Source organism: Balaenoptera physalus, assembly GCF_965194825.1.
Source record: "Balaenoptera physalus genome assembly, chromosome: 4".
Lineage (NCBI taxonomy): Eukaryota > Metazoa > Chordata > Mammalia > Artiodactyla > Balaenopteridae > Balaenoptera > Balaenoptera physalus.
This window is the reverse complement of record NC_138891.1, coordinates 45,998,097-46,017,076: the sequence shown is the minus strand read 5'-3', so window position 1 is coordinate 46,017,076 and position 18,980 is coordinate 45,998,097. Positions and strand designations below refer to the sequence as shown.

At 34.9% G+C, this 18,980-nt stretch overlaps 1 protein-coding gene and 1 long non-coding RNA gene across 3 annotated transcripts in view; one reads left to right on the top strand and one right to left on the bottom strand.

Moving 5' to 3' along the window:
- Positions 1 to 17,869, bottom strand: part of LOC309659141 (uncharacterized protein) — a 323,065-nt gene extending 305,196 nt beyond the window's left edge. For both annotated transcript variants that reach the window (XM_082458462.1, XM_082458461.1), the window contains exon 1: positions 8,758 to 17,869. In XM_082458462.1, coding sequence (XP_082314588.1) covers positions 8,758 to 8,780 — 23 coding nt within the window. In that variant the 5' untranslated portion in view covers positions 8,781 to 17,869. The remainder of the gene's footprint in view (positions 1 to 8,757) is intronic.
- The window catches only part of LOC309659159, a 1,097,080-nt gene that overhangs the window by 1,049,938 nt on the left and 28,162 nt on the right, over positions 1 to 18,980 (top strand). The gene's annotated exons all lie outside the window — the stretch shown is intronic.

Here is an 18,980-nt window from a genome sequence, read left to right as displayed (position 1 = left end):
AAGCAGAGTTTTAGATAAAATTAAACAGAGCAATTTCTCAAGCTCTGTAGTTTGCTTATAAGAGGTAAATAAAAGTTAAAAATATAGCAGAGTAATCTACAAAGCATCATTTTCTGATATTTAGCCTAATAATTATACAAACCTAGTTTTTCTTATTCTTCTCCACATGATATGGACCATCAAATCAGACAAACAATATCTTTATCTTATTGATGAAGTTTTTCATGTCTCACAAACTCAACACATTATCTCTGGCCATTTGTAATTTGCCCGATCTTGCAGTACTGACAAAGGCTAGGGTGACTCTCCACTTTTATTTTTCCAGGAATATTTCAACACAGAACAGGGAAAAAAATGTAAAAAACATATCTACAAAGCTGAAAAAAATTATTGTAAAAAATGGGACAATAGATAGTAAAAGTGCCTCTGAAATTGATGAAATCATAAACATAGATCAGAATAATTTGTTGCAATGAATTATACCCAATTTTAATAAATAGGTATAAATTGACAAAACCAATCTATAGTGAACCTAATTTCCTGTATGTGAGAAACCTATATAATAAGCTCCATTTGACATTGGCTAGAAGACTCTGTGTAGAAAGTGTCAATCAATGAGACCTTAGCAACTTTACCAAACTGAAAAGTGCATAAACATGCCAGAATAGAAGGTACCTTAAAAAATGAGAAGAATGAGAAAAAACATGGACATTTTGGTAACTATAACTGGGTAGGACAAAACTGTGGTGAAATCATTGAAGATTACATATTAAAGGAACAGAGATATCAGGTTAAATTTCTAAGCAGAAAGATAGGTCTTTACATCTACAAAAAGTTATTACTCAGGAAGCAGATGAACTGATCAGCATGAACATAATGGAGAGCAGAATATGCCACCCCAAAATGTGCCACTTTAGCACGTGGATTATTTTGAGCTGAAGACAATCAAGACCCAGCAGACCCAGGAAAACCTTTTACCTCTCCCTTGACTGCCTAAAAGAATTTAGATAGAGGGCCTTGCCCATAAAAAGAGCTATTACAAAAGATAACTTTTTTAATGGAAAGACTTGCCTGCGTGGCAGGGCAAACATCTGATTACCACACACCTGCTCTTCTCATTTTCCTGTGAATTGTCCTCTTCCCCTTTGAAGCTCCAGGCCCCTATTTCTTTCCTTATCTTAGGATGGTATATAAGCCTCATTTGCCTGACTGCCTTTGGGTCCCATATTTTTATGGGACTCCCATACATATGAAAATAAATTTATTTTGCTCCTATTAATCTGCATTATGTCAACTGAATTATTAGACCAGCCAAAGAACCTGACTATCATTTAATCAGACAATTCTGTTTTGTTTTGTTTTTTCCAGTGTATTCATAATATTACCTACCATCAGGATTGTTATCAGGATTCAATACACAGCAAGTGAGTGGTAATGTTATTGTTACTGTCACATATATACCACAAGGGCAAGCTTTACTCTTTGGCATTATTTATAAACCCACTTAATATTTGGCACAATGCTCTGCATATGAACACTAGATACCTAAAGGACAGTGATGATAGGTGTCTCTGAAATTTACATATAAAATCATGAATATATGAAATCATACTCTAAAGTGATTTTTTTAAAGATTCAGCTGCCATTTCTTTGTTTCTGATTGTGGCTGGTCAAGAGTGGGAGGCAAGAAGGCAAGTAAAGAAAGTCAAGAAGTGGCAGCTAGAAAAGAGTTTAGATAAAGCTAAAACCAGGGAAAATTATTTTTAAAAATACAAATAAGAAGACAAGGAGGCCTGGAAAAGCCCATCTTGCAGGTACCTGAATGTGAAGCATGCAGCACCCTGCTTTGGACCCTCTGCAGAAGAGCACAGGCTACGTAGGTAATTTGTCTGAAATAGCTTGGCATTTAATATAATATCATCAAAATCACCAAGGGAACTTGTTAAAAACAAAGACAGTGACCCATCTCAGACTCTTGAATCTGAATCTCCTAGATTCATGTCGGGAAACTGGATTATTAACAAGCCTTTTGCCAGTCCCTCAACTCCCAGGGGATTCCCAAGTTCTATCAGTGTGAGAGAGTACTTTATGACATATCAGCCTCAATGCTAACATTGAGCCCTAGGATATATTCTTTAAGATCTCAGTTTCCATACAATTTTCAAACTAATCATTACAAAAACCCTAGGCAGTGAGAATTACTGATTCTAGTTTACACAAGAGGAAACTGAGGCGCAAAGAAATCAAGTATCTTGTGGAGCTATGAGCACTGCCAGCATGCTGTGTAGGCTGTATGGTGGGATGAAAAAGATAAAGGGCCCAGAAATGAGACAGATTTGAATCCTGGCAGTTCCACAAAAACAGCCTGATCTTGTCATTCGACGTTGTTGAGCCCCAGTTAGTCACAGTAAAGTGGTGATTATAATGCTGATCTTTATAAGTCATAGCATATCATGGTCACTTAAACATTAATCCATTTCTATCTCAATTCTATTTTTTCCTTTTTCTCTCCTTAAGCATGAGCCCATTCTAAAATGCTTCTTTCAGCTTGTTTACTTCTGAGTAGAAATGCGTTACTACTTTTTAACAACCTTATCATTAGTTGTTAATTAGTCATCTAAATATGATTATTTAGGAGGTACATCTGTTATGTAAAGCACCACATCAATCCTATTTAAGTGGTCTAAAATTGGAAACAATGGGAGAATTTCCAAAATTAGGAGACTATTAAACAAAAGCAAAATTTTTAAATAAAATTATGAAGTCAGCCACACAATATAATAATATGCAGGCACTAAATATTATAATTTTTAAAGAACTGCTGACAAAATAATAGGCACAAAATAAGATGTGAGTTATATTACATGATTTCTTATTAAAATGTGTGTACAAATGTATGTGTGTATATAAACATATGTATTTGCAATTTTGTCAAAAGATATGAAATATATCAAAGCAGTAATAGTAGTTATCTTTGGGATGAATAATTACATATTACTTTTATTTACTTCTTTGTAGTTTTTTTTTTTGTATTTTACACATTTTCTACAAAAATATGTGTACATTTTATAGAGAGAAAAAAGTAAACATCATTAAAATAAAATTTATAGATAAAGTATTTATAAATAAAACAAATAAAGGATGCTGCAAAGTATTAAAGTGGGCCATGCTATCATTTGCTTCTTTTTATGCTGACATCTATACAAGAATACATTTCTCACAAGGATTTCTTTAGTTTCTGTTATACCCAAAACCGTAAAATACTTAGTAAAAGATAAAGATCCTCTCAGATTATACACATTAGTTTTTCTCTGACCATATCTGGCTTCCATGGGAATTCTACAAATAAAATATCTGCAACAGAAGTCTCTGAAATCAGGGAACAAATGGTTCTTGACTGTGTGAGGTAATTTTTCATTTACATGGGAATCAGCTTTCTTAAAATAAAATGGCGGTATCCCATCCCAGCATTTAGTACAAGTCCATTCTCTCCTGGGCACTGTTCTTGGTCTTTTATTTTCATTATTCTCTCTGTGACCTGGGGCAAGTAATTTAATCTTTCTGTGCCTCTATTTCTTATATAAAATGGAATGATAATAGTACCAACATGATAAGCCTTTTTATTTGAGGATTAAATCAGTTAATATTTAGGAAGCCCAGGAGAAAATGATCATATCATCATCATCATCATCATCATAACAGGTATTATTTTTAACCTTAAGAACCACCTTTAAGAGGCAGGTATACAACTGCCCCAGATAGTAGATGAGGACAGAGACTAAGAGTTTAGTTACTTCTCATGTTATATGTGACAACAAGAGGCAAATGCAACTTTTACTGACATCGAAGCACATATGTAGTCATTAAACCATCATGTAACAGACAATATTCGTAAATATTCACCAACATATTGTAAGCCAGACACAGACACTGAGCAATATTGCACAAGGCTCAGCTCTTGCTTTTCGTCTAGTTAGAGGGGCAAGCAGGTCTTTAAGCGTTACGTGTGATGGCAAGGATGAGGATATGAGGCCATAATAGCAGAGCGAAAGGTGCTAAGTGTATTCTAAGTGTATTCTAGAGAGGTCAGACAAAGCTACCCGGAGGAAGCTACACTTCAACAGAGATCTGAAGAATGAGGCGGAGTTAGCCAACAAGCTGCTGAGGAACAACAGTCAGTTGGCATTTGCTCCCTGGTGTTCTGTGCTGGAACTCCGGAGCTGCCAACATTAACTTCATGCCAGGTGACAAACGATCTGAGTGCCCACAGCTGCAGCTGCTGCTTTATACCCTCTCCCTCCTACTTCCATCATTAATGAGCCTGAGATCAGAAAAGAATACATCTTAGTAACTAAGAGCTCTTCTGTTAGCCTTTGGTCCAGAGATAGAAGAGAAGTTCACTTCTGTTAACAATACAGCCACAGATCCTTTGTTATTTTCCTCTAGCACTTCCTAAAATAGAAGTTTGCTGCTACTAACTCTCATTTTTATCCACCTTGTGGCAGGTTGTTGTATGCTCATAAATATACTCATTATAAAAAATACATGATTTTTTTTTCCCCAGGAACAGCTCTAAAGCATGTCAATGCCTCTAAGGTTCCTTAAGGTTAATTTCTGCTGCTAGGAACTCTTCTGATTTGCCCTAACTTTTAGCAGTTCTGACTTTGGAATATTCTGCCTGCATTTACACAACACCCCAGAGACACAGGTATGCCAGAAGGTATCTATTCCAGATGTAAATAGCTTTACTGAGTGAAGGTAAGTTTTGTGCCTTTATAGATATCTCCGCATTTCAAATATTATTTTTTTAAAAGAGTCTCATTTCAAACAGTTGATTTGAGGAGAAGGAGCTTTCTTTTTTCTGCTGTGGTGTGTCAGATATAACATTCCCAGTATACAGCGCTTTTAGAAAGATTTCCGTTTGGCCCCTTAGAAGTCACTTCTATAGGACTACAACCACTTATTTGAATTTGTATAAAAAAAAGAAAAAGAATTTCATCTTCATTTAATTGTCAATAAACAAACTTCAGTGCCGTTGGTGGCTGGCGGTGTGAAATAGGAAGATTCCAAGGAAACACAGAATTTGTTTCCTTTCTTTAAGGAGTTTACAGCACAGTTGGAAAAGCTAAAAATCGTGTTAAACTGATTCAGGGAGACTGACTACAGAAAACAGTGATATCGGGACACCAGAGAAAGAAAACTTTTCTTTATACTAAGAAAGAGGAGCATGATATGGGATCCAGTAGTGGAAAATTTCCATTATTTGTATATATTTTGTATTTGTGTTTTTTGAATGCCTAGTCTTCCAAATAAAGAAAAGCCTCTGGTATATTTCTCAAAAAAAATTTTGTTTTTTTGTATTGTATTTGTTTCTTTCAAAATGATCACTTAAAAAAAAATCTTATGCTCTCCTGAAACAAGTTTTTAAAAATGTAAGTTAGAGAATCTTTAAACTATCAATATTTCCAACATATAAAGAAAAGTCTATTTCAATTATTATAAGAAACACAACAGCTTTAATTCAACCACTAGGGGGAAAATCCTGCAGTACACACTGCAGTATATTTCTCTGAAACTGAATATCCAGCTTTATTTGAAAAAGATAAGCTTCCCCTAATCCATTAGTATCCAGGCCACGCCACGCCCCAGAGCTTAAAATAAGGTAAAAGTCTTGCATCACTATATCTTACTACCTCTTCTCACATGGGTTAAAAATAAAACAGTAACAGCAGATCCAGCAGAATGGAGAGCAGGACTGGTGTGGAAATTCGTCTTACTGACACTGATGAGAGAAAAAGCCTGACTCTGTGCAGATTAGCTCACAGTGAAACAAATCCTGCATCCTCAGTTTAACTGACACTTACAAATTCCATCAACGCATATCTTTAAATTGAAGAATTCCACTTGTATACTTTTAGAGAAATTATATGAAAGCAAATTAAGATATAAAAGTCATCATCACAGAAGAAAGGTCTATCTTGGACAAAAGGGGAAACTCCAGGTCTTTGTACAATTTTTTATGCTGTTGGTTCAATGACATTGTTTATTTGGCCTTTTTATTTGTAAGACACTAGACATCCTATACATCCATTTATAATTTGAATAACATAAGTTTCTTTAAAATGTTTATTTTCATCTAGTGTCATCTTTTCAAATGACAAAAATTTTTCTTCCCATGTACCTATCACTGCCCATAAAAGGTACAGATATCACTACACAGGGACAGAGAAAAGGACAACCTGTGTATGGAGGCTGGGACCCCAAGCAGGCTACCTCAGTGCCCCCCGAAACTGTGGAAGCAAATACCTAAGGATCTCTCAAGAAATTACTTTGTATTCTCAGAATTACAAAAGAGCTCTAGAGAGTATGACCTCAACTAAGTTGCAGACAACCAAATATTTGATGTTCGTGTAAGAAGACAAATCTTTATTATAGAGTGCAAAAGCATTCCTCAAATTCTTCACCTGTTTCCCTAAATTTATTGGTTTAACATGTGTTATATATCCACTATATGTCTACTGAAGAGATATAAAGATGAACTGGTGAATTCTGCCTGAATAATTATACAGTTTATAATTATTTTCATAACCCTTTTAAAAACGTGAAGGCAAAACTATTCATGTAAGAGGTTAAAATGGAGTAAGATTAAAAAAATATAGAGAGTAAGATTAAATATCGATAGTGGTTATTCTAGGGAACTTGCTTTGCATTACCTGAGCCAAAAAAGCAATCAGCTAGGACAATAGTTCCAAAGACTTGGTAAATTTTGAGGATGTTAATCATTGCTGAGTATTAAGAAATCTACATGTAAATAATATAGAATCCTGGCCTTATCTTCATTTTACCATTCATTCATTCATATGGTAGATGAATACTTTTCAAGAAATTTCTAGGTTCTGTGGACATAATATTGAAAGACTTCTGTGTCTTGGAACTCATATTCCAATATGGTTAATACACAATAAACTCATTATAAAATTACTGAAAATTTCATACTGGCTCTCACTATTATGCACAGCACTCAGTGTTTCTAAAATAGTACTGAATGCCTATATTGTTAGTGGCACTGGGCACAAACTAATGATAAAACCCAAAATTTTCAGCCTAATGTTCAAGGCCATCTCCAATACTGCCTCACCCACCTGTATGATATGATCCCTTACTGCTCACATCTGAGATCAATTTTAGAAGGCAGTACCCAACACAAACTAAATGTCTGACTGGACATTATCATTCTCACCCACCAAAATTATTCTTTCATCCATCCCTTGAGAGGAGTGCCTTCCAATATGGTCTCTACTAAAACCCCTAAATCAGATTTCTCCCTCAATTTAAATGCTATATGCCTTGTGCATGCCGTTCTCTACTAGCATTTATTTTGATCTGTAATTTACTGTATACTCATTTCATAAATATGCCCATCCTAGTCATTTGATTGGTCACTTTTTGAGGGCAGGGACTGCCTCTAACTTTTCTTGGCATCTCAGGCTTTATTTAGCATATTATCTTACATAGTTAGCTCTCAGTTCATATTTCTTATGTTGAATTGTGTTACATTTGCTTTTATGCAATGGCAGGATGTAAAATTCAGTATCTGCTTCATGTTACACATCTGTTACAAGGGAATACATAGAAGCTTATAAGTGGTCTAGCATTAGCTTTAGACTATTAATACTAAGAGTAAAACCTCAGCATCTGTTATTTCCAATTTAGTTCTGTACTCTTGAATCTTTCATTTTCTGGCTAGTTTCTAATATGAACTCCTAGTCAGAACTCTCAAGTTTTCAGAGCTCTTGTGGATTTTGGCTATATCTATCTCAAGTTCAGGGAACCCGTATTTATATATCTATGCATCCTATTTCCATGTAATCACTTCAGCCAATATTTTATGTTCCAAATATCAAAAAACAACCTTTCCTCAGAATTTAAGAGCACAGAAAACTAAGCACACAACTGAATGAAACTTGGAAAATTTTAAATATAACAGTGAAACAAGTACATTTTTTAAATTCAGTTTTTTTCAATAGATAATTTTCATACTAAGTTAATAGAAATAGGTGTGTGTGAAGGTGCAAAAATCCATCTAATATCCAACACATACATTTTTATAACTGTGCAATACTTCTGCATCTGGGTCACATATACATACATGTTATTGTCTACACATACACAATACACATGTACATGGCATATTAGACCACACAAAATGTACATACACAAGACACATATTTTCCATCCTTAGTGTTTTCATAGCTACACAACATTCTTTCTGGCACACAGATGTGAAAATCATTCATATTTTACAGGTATGTTTATGTCTACACCTACAGGTAAAAGTGATTTAATATTTAGTCCATGGTAGTTAAATATACATATTTTTTGTCTTTTAAAAGTCATACTTGGTAAAATTACAGGGTAATATGGTTTAGGTTTACTTTCTTTCTTTTTTTTTTTTTTTTTTCCTTTTTTCCTCTGACAAAGAAATATAAAAGAAAAGTCTTTTGGTGCCATTGTCATGTGTTTCTTGAGACCATTACTTGGGTCATATTTTATCAATAAACAATCTTCTGTAAAGCTTGTATTATATCATGTTGGAAAAATTAAAGATTTTATCCCAAACCCCCATGACCCAGGTGAAAACGAAATGAGTGTACACACATAGGCACAATTCAGGACACAGAACGTTTGGTACACAAAGAATAATCAGATGGGTTCCTACCCAGCACAATTCCATTCAGTAGTTTCTCTTGCACGTACCAGCTCAGCTGCCCACGATCCATGTTGCTTTTAGATACTACAAAGCAATTTTCACTCCAACTGCTGCCCGCTCAAGTTCTTCCTTTTGCGCTCAGAAACGGAAATACTTGGACAGTGAGTGATGCCCTGTTGCAGCTGCCTCCCCGAATCCTTCAGCAGCCCACCTCTGAGCCGCACCAGGTTAAGCCCTGCCGCTAGCTCCAAGCTCGTTCTCCCCGGCAGCTGGTCGGCCACTGGGCGGAGAGAACGGGCACTAGGGCGCCATCTGGAGGCTCCTTCAGGCAGCTGCAGCAAACGTAAAACAGCTAGGTGGAACAAGAATGTCAGCAAATTTTGTTAAATAACCATACTGTTTTTATATACAGTTTCCCGTGCACATTTTTTAAAAGACAGAAAAATGCAAGAAAGCCTCATTCTGTTCCCTATGAAATATTCTATTTCTTTTATGAATCACAGTAAAGTGAAAACTTTGATCTCATTTATGCACAAGTAACAAGAGATGGAAAATTAATTTTCTGCTTCTTCTTGACTCATCTCAAAGGAAAATAATGACCACTGGCTACTATCAGAAGTTTCCAGGATTTTGGTATTTAACTTAAAGGCAGCTTTCCAAAAGAGAAATCTATGTCTCTGAACTAACATAAAGCAAGCATATTAAATATGCTCTGCTACTTTAAAAAATTACAAACCTTACTTCTGGAAATGTTTAGTGTGTTCCTTATCAATGCATTATACTGACTTGAGTATGATAACAAGGAAAACCAGTTTCAGTTCTAGTTCATGTGATAAGGTGTTCACATGACTTTAATATTTCAACAAAAGCTCCTTGAATTAATTTCCCTCTAAATATCTCCCTAAGCTTCTTTCCCTTAGAGAGGATAATTGGTATACCTGAAAGAGATATAAGCTTAATTAATTAATTGAATAGAGCCCTTAAAGTCTTACCTATTGTGACGCATTTAGAAATGTGATTAATGGATGTTTCATTACTCCCTACAGATCAAAATGAATATGCATCTCCATCCCACACCTGACCACTATTCCTACTTCCACTAAGCGTCATGATTGGGGATTTCATTTTTCCTTTAAAATTAAAATTTGACTTTGAAACTATTTAATAATGGACCCATCTACAGTGATTTATGTTTTTCCAGGCAAATGTGGACTAGAGTTTGCTTATATACTCTGTGAGGCCCCTTTGGGAAATAGAAATTCTTAATCATTTCAATTTCAAAGCAGTGTTTGAGAATTTCTTGCAGGACAAACATCGAAGAAATTTGTTTCATCAGTAGTTCATCTCAATTTTTATTTCCATGTGTACGATAAATGAACATACTGGCTTTTCAAAGGCATACCGTTAAACATATTCTTAAGAAAAATGATATTTTTTTTCTTTTAAATAGAGCATGTACCAAATAATTTCTGTGAGTTTGTAAAGTCTCTGAAAATTTATGTGCTGATGGGATTAAAAAGAATGTTAACTCTTCATGTCTCTATATCCTCAACTCCTAGTACTGTGGAATATGAAAACATATTAGTTAACTGACTCCTACATGATATGACTTACATGCTGCACTATGGTTATTGTTGCATAGAACTTCTTAAAAGGCAAGACACTCAAATATACAGTTTAAGACTACAAGCAGAAAAATAGTGTTTGGAAATTTACAAATAATAAAGTAATAAGCACTGACCAAACAGAGCTATGCCCAACTTTTACCAAGTAAAATTTGGTACATGAACATTTAAATGTAACAAAGAGATAAATTAGGGGATAAAATTTCCCACTGTAAATGTTTTGAACTTACAAAATCATTCTTTAAGTAAAAACTCCGCAGAATCTCAATAATGATTTTATTGAAAAAAAAATTCACATGCATACACAGAAAAAAATGAGATATTAATGAGAGGAGTAGATGTGTGAATTTCATAGCCAAAGATATTTTGTCTATCCTCATCATAACCAAAAGCTAAAAATGATAGAAGTTGGATGCTACATGCAAAAGAGATGATTACGTGGCTAGAGGAAGAAGAAAAGTATTATGATCATGTGCCGTCAAGGTCTAAAATTAGTCTTAAGACACTGAGACAAGAGAAAATATAGGAAAAGAGTAAGTCCCCAGATAGGAGTATACTAAGGAAGTAAATTATATCCATTTCCACAATTCAGCATGTAAAACTTAAAGAAAGCAAACAGATCCAAGTCAAAGTCACACAATGGAGTCTAAAAATGAAAACAACATGGGGAGTCTAAACATCTGTCTTTTACAACGAACTAGGATGAAGGATCTGTGTTAGTGTTCTATTGCTACATAACAAATTACAGCACATTTATTATCTCGCAGTATCTTTGGGTCCGCGGTCCAGGCACGACTTTGATGAGCCCGCTGCTCAGCGTCTCACAGGCTGCATCTAGGTATCAATTGGGCTGTATTCTTGTCTGGAGACATGATTGGGGAAGAATGTGTTTCTAAATTCAATCAGGTTATTGGCAGAATTCATTTCCTTGACTTCTTCAAGGCCACCAGGAAAACATGTCTTCATTTACAGGGAGGCACCAGTCTCTCTTTTAAGGACTTTCACCTGATTAAGTCAGACTGACCCAGAATAAATCTCCCTTTCAATGAACTCAAAATCAACTATTGATAATTTGTGACTTTAATTACATCTGCAAAATATCTTTACCTTTTCCATTTTCAGTTGGGTAGAAGCAAGTCACAGGTTCCAGCCACACTAAAGAAGAGGGGATTATGCAAGGGTATGACACATTGCGGGGGGGGGGTCATCTTAGGGTGTGTCGACAACAGGATCTGTGTAGAGACACATGAGATTTCTTGTTTATCATCCAAAAGCGTAACTGGAACAGCCTGGTGGGAATGAGACTACAGGTGCATTTTGCTACTTTTAGGATCAGGGCAGAGACACGGACATATTTATCATAGAAGTTTGGTAGATGCATGGTTAAATCTAACAAAAAATATAACAAAGGAAAACTAGAGAAGTCATTTGATCAGGAAAGGACATGGGGGCAGCAGGTAAAAGCATTGGACTGAGGAATGCTATCAGACTCATGAGCAGCACTTGGGACAGGGAAGAGCGTTGGTGCTCATGTGGCTGCAATGACTCTATGTACTAGACGTATCTGCGTTCCCTGGCTGCCTGTTCACAGCTCCTCATACCTGGTCATCCATACTCTGAAGTGGCTCAGCCTTATTAGACCAGGAGTATATGCCTGACCAAAAAAAGAAGACATCCAGAGATGGGCCAGAAACTTACGGTTTCTGTGGCCTCACTGGAAAAAAAAAAAAATAAGCCTGTCCAATTAGATTTTCAGGAATTTGAACTAAAGTAAAAGAGAGAAGTTGCCAGTCGATGGAGAACACTGCTGCTGGAAGGCCGTGTAGCAATTATGAGCTGTGTGTTAGCTGATGCAGAGAAAGCAGCTTAGCAGAAGGAAAAAAAAATAAAATGGTGCAGACTCAAAAAGAAGTAGAGATTAGAGAAACCATTCATTCACTTAATTCTTCTAGGACATTCATATGGAGTTCCCATTATGTACTAGACGCTGTTCCAGGTGCCGGGACTACCACAATGACTAAAACAAAGTCCCTGATCTCATGAAGCTTATTCTTGTAGTGGGAGATAAATGGTAAATACGTAGAAGCATATAAATTATATTTCATTATGTGAGAAAACTGTAGAAATAAAAATAAAGCAGGGAATGAAGTTTAAAAGTAATGGAGGGATTGCCACCTGGCGTAGTATGGTGAGGAATGCCTATTTGATCATGTGTCTTTTGGATGGAAACCTGAATGCAGTGACGGTGCCAGCCATGCTGATATTTGTGGAAAGGGGATGTCGGGCAGAGTGCACGGCAGGTGCAAAAGCACTGAGATAAGTGTGTGCTTGGTGAGTCAAAGGAATAGCAAGAGGGGAAAATTGCCTGGAATAGTGGGAGCAAGAGAGTAGGCAATAGGATATGAAGGCAGATATGGCATGAGCGAGAAGATCGCACAGGGCTTGTGAACCTGTGTCAGGACGCTAGCTTTTACCTAGAGAGATGGGAAGCCACTAGAGGGTTACTATAGAAGATAACATCAGGCTTACATTTTTAAGAATCATTCTTTCTGTTGTACAGAACAGATGGAAAGTGAGGGAGGTGACAGGGAGGCCATTTGGACCCTGAAACGGACAAAGTGTGGCCTAATTTCCAATTATGTTTCCCATGAGGTCTGTATACTTGTTTCAGTCTTTGAATTTCCATGAGATAACACTGTATATCCTTTTTAAAAAAAAAAAAATCTCCCTTTTCTTAAACTACATTGCTAAATACTCTAAGGAATGTTAAAAGTATTCAAGACTTGGATGCTTTGAATTTTTATATATTTCAGCATAAGAGCTAAAAGGTATTAGTATTTTAAAAGCATGTTACCTTTTTATAAATGATAGAAAGTACTTGCACAGTGGGAGGTAATGTCAGCCATTAAATTGTTGAACAAAGTTATTTTTCCAGGGCATTGGCTTAAGCCCATAAGAAAAGGTCAGTTCCTAAAAATTATCTGTCTGATCCTTTGTGACATGAGTGTTTCAAGGGTTTTTAACACTATGAATCTTACCATCTAATATCAATAAAAATGTATTTAGGATATATATCTGAATTTTAATATCTTATGGATAACTATTTTGTTCATTATACTATAGAATCTTTGAACCTAGGTATGCCTCCCCCTTTAGAGATAAATTTAGAGACAAAACAATTCAAAGATTTTATAAGGAATCCATTAATTTCCAATTTTGCATCCTTCTAACTCACACAAATACAGAAACACACACAAATATACATCATTTGTATATGTGTAGACATATTTTGGCTACTTTTCATGGCATTTCAAATGAACTTTTACAAAATTAATCATAAAGTATTTTAAAATGGGAGGGAGGTAGGGCTGTTAGCAAACACTCTGTCACTGTGTTAATCACATGAGACATTTTACCACTACCCTTTCAATAAAATATTCAATTAAAACAAGAATAAGAAAATTAGTTTTAGGTCAGATTATCCTTTGAAAATATTAAGGGTGCAACATTAAAATACATGCTTAAATATGCAAACATTTATCTTTTATTTTTATTTTTGGTGAAGCTTTCTAGAGGGTATTTAATGATATTTTATAGAGGGGGTAAATTTATACCATCGTAGGTTCTACATTGTTTGATAATTTTGTCATCATGAAAAAACAGTGAATGGTATCTTAGCTATGCCACCTATGTTTATCAAATTTTTTCTTCTTATTATTTAAAGCATTTGCTAAAAATAACATTTATAATAAACATTTTCCCACTCACCAAATTCTTAAAAACACAACCATCAGAAGAAATGAAATTCAGACCATTCACCTGTGAAAAAAGAAAATCTTACTGGATATGATGGGAGAAAATTGGCACCCATGGAATCATATATACTGTGAGATGTCCAAATGTGAACACACACACACACACACACACATGACATCAATTTTAATAATCAAAAACAGAGTTACAGTTACAGGACTCACTAAACATTGATTAACAACAGAAATGTGAAGGGAGATTTAGATAGAACATAAAAGCTAAAAGAAGCTATATGGCTAAGTAACTCAGCAGAGTGATATAGGGGAGGCAGCCAAATTCAAAGAAACAATTTTTTGGGATTTAAGTCACTTTAGGAATTACTAACATTTATATATATTCAGTGTTTCATAACATTCTCATTTTATCCCTAAAATGCAAGGTCCTACATAAGATTTCCATTATCTGTGATCTTGAGCACATGATCATATTAAAGCCTTTTATCTTGTCCCATAGTTGGTGGGGAAAACATTTTTCAGCAGGCTTATATTGAAATCAGCCTCGTTTATAAATATTCACTTCATATTCACATTCTCAAATAGATTTCAAAAATTCACAGACCAGGGGAAATTTGATTTGACTTATAAACATCTACATGTATTGTTTAGGCTCTCTGGCTTCTTTAGCTGATGCCAATACTATCCCTCTATGATGCTGTAGTTGATTTTAAATTAGTAGACCGAGGACACATATAGAACTTGAAATGTGGTCCCATGGAGATTTCCACGAAAATTAGTTTAAATATTTTAAACATTTCAGAAATAACTACTAACATCTAACATCTTGTCCCTTTAGTAGTTATCACAAATTCTATAGTTTCATGGCTTCAATTATCACATCAATTTAACTGACCCCTTCTCTAGCTCTAACTCATCTCTTGAAGATTGGTTTTGCATTTTTACCTGCCAGGTAAGTTTTTCTGAATAAATATAAACCTAACTCAAATAAGTAGGAAGCTTATTACCTTAGAATTTTAAACAAATCCTCAAGGGGTAACTAATACAAATTAATGGGAAGTAGAAGAAAACATTTTCTTTTCAGTTTGCTTAAACATTTTTCTATTGATTAGATTTGTCCAAAAATAAAATGGGCTGCTCTGAAATGTACTATGATCCACATCATAGGCAATATTAAAGCATAGTCTAGATAACAACTTGGCAAGGGATAGTGAAGTAGGAATTTGAATATCACATAATCGGTGAGACAAGATAAACTTTCAAGTCCTGCTTAATTCTGAGATTCTATAATGCTATAAAATTATTCTTATACTCTTCTCTCATCATATATTTTTTTAAAAAACTTCCTTCACTGCTAAAACTTACATGAGTTACCTCTTTCCATTACATATAACACTTATTGTTAATTTCCTGATGTATTATTCAACAGTTTAATTCATTTCAACAAATATATTTGATTAATTTCCCCTTAATTTGGTCTCTTAAGGATTTTTTTTGTCTCTCAGAAGTTTTAATCTTAATACTTACAATCTGTTAACTCCAAATACATTTAGAAAATCTCTTATAAAAGAAACAACAGCTTTCTATGCTTAATCCAGACTACAAATAAAAATCTGGAAGTTTGTTCATATTGAAAGATTAACTCTGGGAGTCCTAAAATAGTTTACGTTTGAGATTAAAAGATGTGTTTACTTCAAAAATAAACTGAGATTTCATTTAGTGGATGCCTATGAAATGTTTCTAAATCTTTAGTGAAACAGTATAGAAAAAATCAATGTCTAGTTGAATATCTTGGAACTACTCCATATTTATAACTTGTTAGTTATAATGATAATGCAGCTAACATTACAAATCTATGTTGATTCACTAAATTTTACAAGATGCTTTTGAAAAAAGTTACCAATGCTTTGGAACTTTTTCTACATGGTATACAATGTTTCAAACATGTTTTTTCTATGGAGGTTTAGGAAGATCTATACAAATAAACATTTATGTAAGTACGTAATCCTCAGTATCAATTGTTCAATCCTATGAATTCTTACAATAAACACCAACAAGCTCAATAGAACAAAACTAAAAACATTTAATGTTTTATCATACTTTTATTTGCCTATTTTTTTTTTCTGCAGGCTAAATTCCCATTTAAAAATTATGTGTCCGAGTAACTATATTTTCAATTGTTTCAACAGAGGTATAAAAAGTTGATGGAATGAGGATACAATTAGCTTTTTGATAATTATCAAATATGTAGTTTGTTGGCCTGAAAATTATTTGGAATGCACAAAGAAAAGAACAAAAAAGAGGCAGGCTTCATGATGCTTGTGCAATTGTTAAAAACAAATGAATATGATATAAACATGACTTAGATATGCCGTATATAAACATAAATTGCTGCAGTTTGAAACTTTCTTGGATGGTTGCTCCATTATACAACAAACTCACTAGCACTACTTCAATTAGTTTTAAATCCTTCAAAAGATGTACTTATTTCATTTAAATCAGAGTGAGTAAAACATATGCTAGACAAGAGAAATATGCCTACTTTATTCATTTTAATACCCTTGTCCTTCTCTGGAAAATGTCACAGTAGTAAAAAGGAAGCTGTGAAGTACTGTGAAGTCTTTGTAACCAAAAATATATGTCAATCAGCAATGTAAACATTTAATTTTTATTGAACTGACAATTACATTTTGTATGTTATATCTATATTTTCCTTTTATCCATTATGCATTATTAATAAAGAACAGTTTTTTTCACAAGAGTTCTTCCTTTTTACTATGTAAATTTATGTGTGATTAAAATAAAACTGTGGACATATAAATGCCTTCACAGAATGCATTACAAAGTCACAACATAGAATCGCTCCAAGGCCCATCACAATCACTTACCCTACAACATTTTTCTCTGGCCTGAAATAGTTGTGTTGGAAGTACTCTTAACACTGACAACCCATCCTAACTATTCAACCTTCTGTAGCTCCCCAGTACCGTCAACCCATAACAACATCTGCTCAGAATAAATATATTAACATATTCAGAGTTCTCGCATCAACAAATAACATTGAACATCAGATAAAATGAAAAAAGTTCCAAAAGTTAAAGAGATTCAGCTATTTTAGGAATGATGTTGCCTGATGTCTTTCAGGGTTACTCTAATATCCTCCAGCCCTGAAGCTCAGGGCTGTGTGTGTGATTTCACACCTGCCCACATAGAATATGGTGTACTCAGGAGTGTTTCTCCTCAAATTGAGCAACCACCTGAAAAGGCCAGAAACATGTCTTTGACTCATCAGCTTACTGATGTAGCTTGGTTTCTCCTAAATCAGACTGATTTGTTATAGGAATGGATGGTTTTTTGCAACCTTTCCTGGATATAGCTCTTTAAAAGTGAATTTGAAGACCTAATGGGTGAAAAACCTGAGACAAATGTTCTTTACATATCCATGTTTTCACATATGTAAAATTCATATGGAAGCATTTATTATCCAAGAAAATACTGAGGAAAGTATTTGGAATTCATGCCAGTAGATGTGCAAAGCTATATTTAAAGGAATAGGTTTTGATATCCTGGTACTTTTATCACTTCCTTGGTTCCTGTAGATATCTTGTTAATCTAAGTAGTTTTAAAGGAAACTGAGTATTTTGGAGAACAAATTGAAACATTGCAAGTATGTTATTTTTAAAAAGCAATATAAACTCACACTTTATGCATAACAGATACAGTTGCTATACTAAATTTGGCATATATGTGTGTGTATATATATATATATATATTCCAAAAAATTCCACAGGCCTCTAGTTTTCACTATAACTAGCTCCATACCTGTCTCTCTTTCAATGAAGGTAATATGGACACCAGACTTGTCGTGTTATACGTATACAATAAAGAGTAACAATGCTATAACACAGTATATAGAATCCATTAAAAAAAGGCTAAAATCATATCTCTAGGCCTGCTTCTCAGAGATTTTCATATATAAAAGTAATGTCTCTTTGCACGGGTTGAGTTAGAGTTCCTTTGAAAGCTTTTGAAAATAGGGTGAGTTCATTTTACATCTACAATTATAATAGTCACACAACTTCCCTTGCCTTGGACAATTTATTGCATTCACTTCAGGAGGGAATGGTAAGAGATAGAGATGATTCCCCAGACCACCTCCTATTCAGTTTGGGAGCTAGGGGAAGACTGCCTTCTCTCCAACACCAGTCTCTGATGAACGGGATCTATTAAAAAGAACTGCGTTGGTTTACACTGCAGATTGAATGGAGCACTAAGTGACTGCGTTAGTATTCTGCGGTGGGGGTAATGTTCGCCTCCAGTTGGTATATAATGTTGCAATAATACTTTCACACAGGTGCAACAATTGTTCAAGTGTCCTTATTTAAGTTGTCACTACTACCCAGCATATCTCCATCAAATGCCCCCACCTCCCTTCACCCCACAGTTTTTTCCTCCCTCTTAGCAGGTGTAAACAGATGAGGAAATACGTGTACTTTCAAACTGTCACCTATGTATCATGAAGGTGGGAGGCTACTGCAAATAACTTGGAAACTGCTTCTAGGAGGCGTTTAGCGATACCGCCCACCGATACAGGTCAGATGCTATTAATTGGATGACCCCCCAACCCCTCAGGCCTGGGCTGTAATTTGCCAAACAGCCATCTCTCATTTGCAAATAAAAGTTAAAATCAATCCACAGATACAGAATGCTGACTTCCTGTCACTCAAATTTACGGGGGTTTTCTTTGTAGAGCTGGCAGATTGTGACCAAGAGAGACAGAGACAGAGAGAGGGAGAGAGAGAGAAGGAGAGGGAGAGGGAGAGGGAGAGAGAGGATGAATATCACTTGCTTCCTAAGCAGGGATTTGCCTGCGATGCG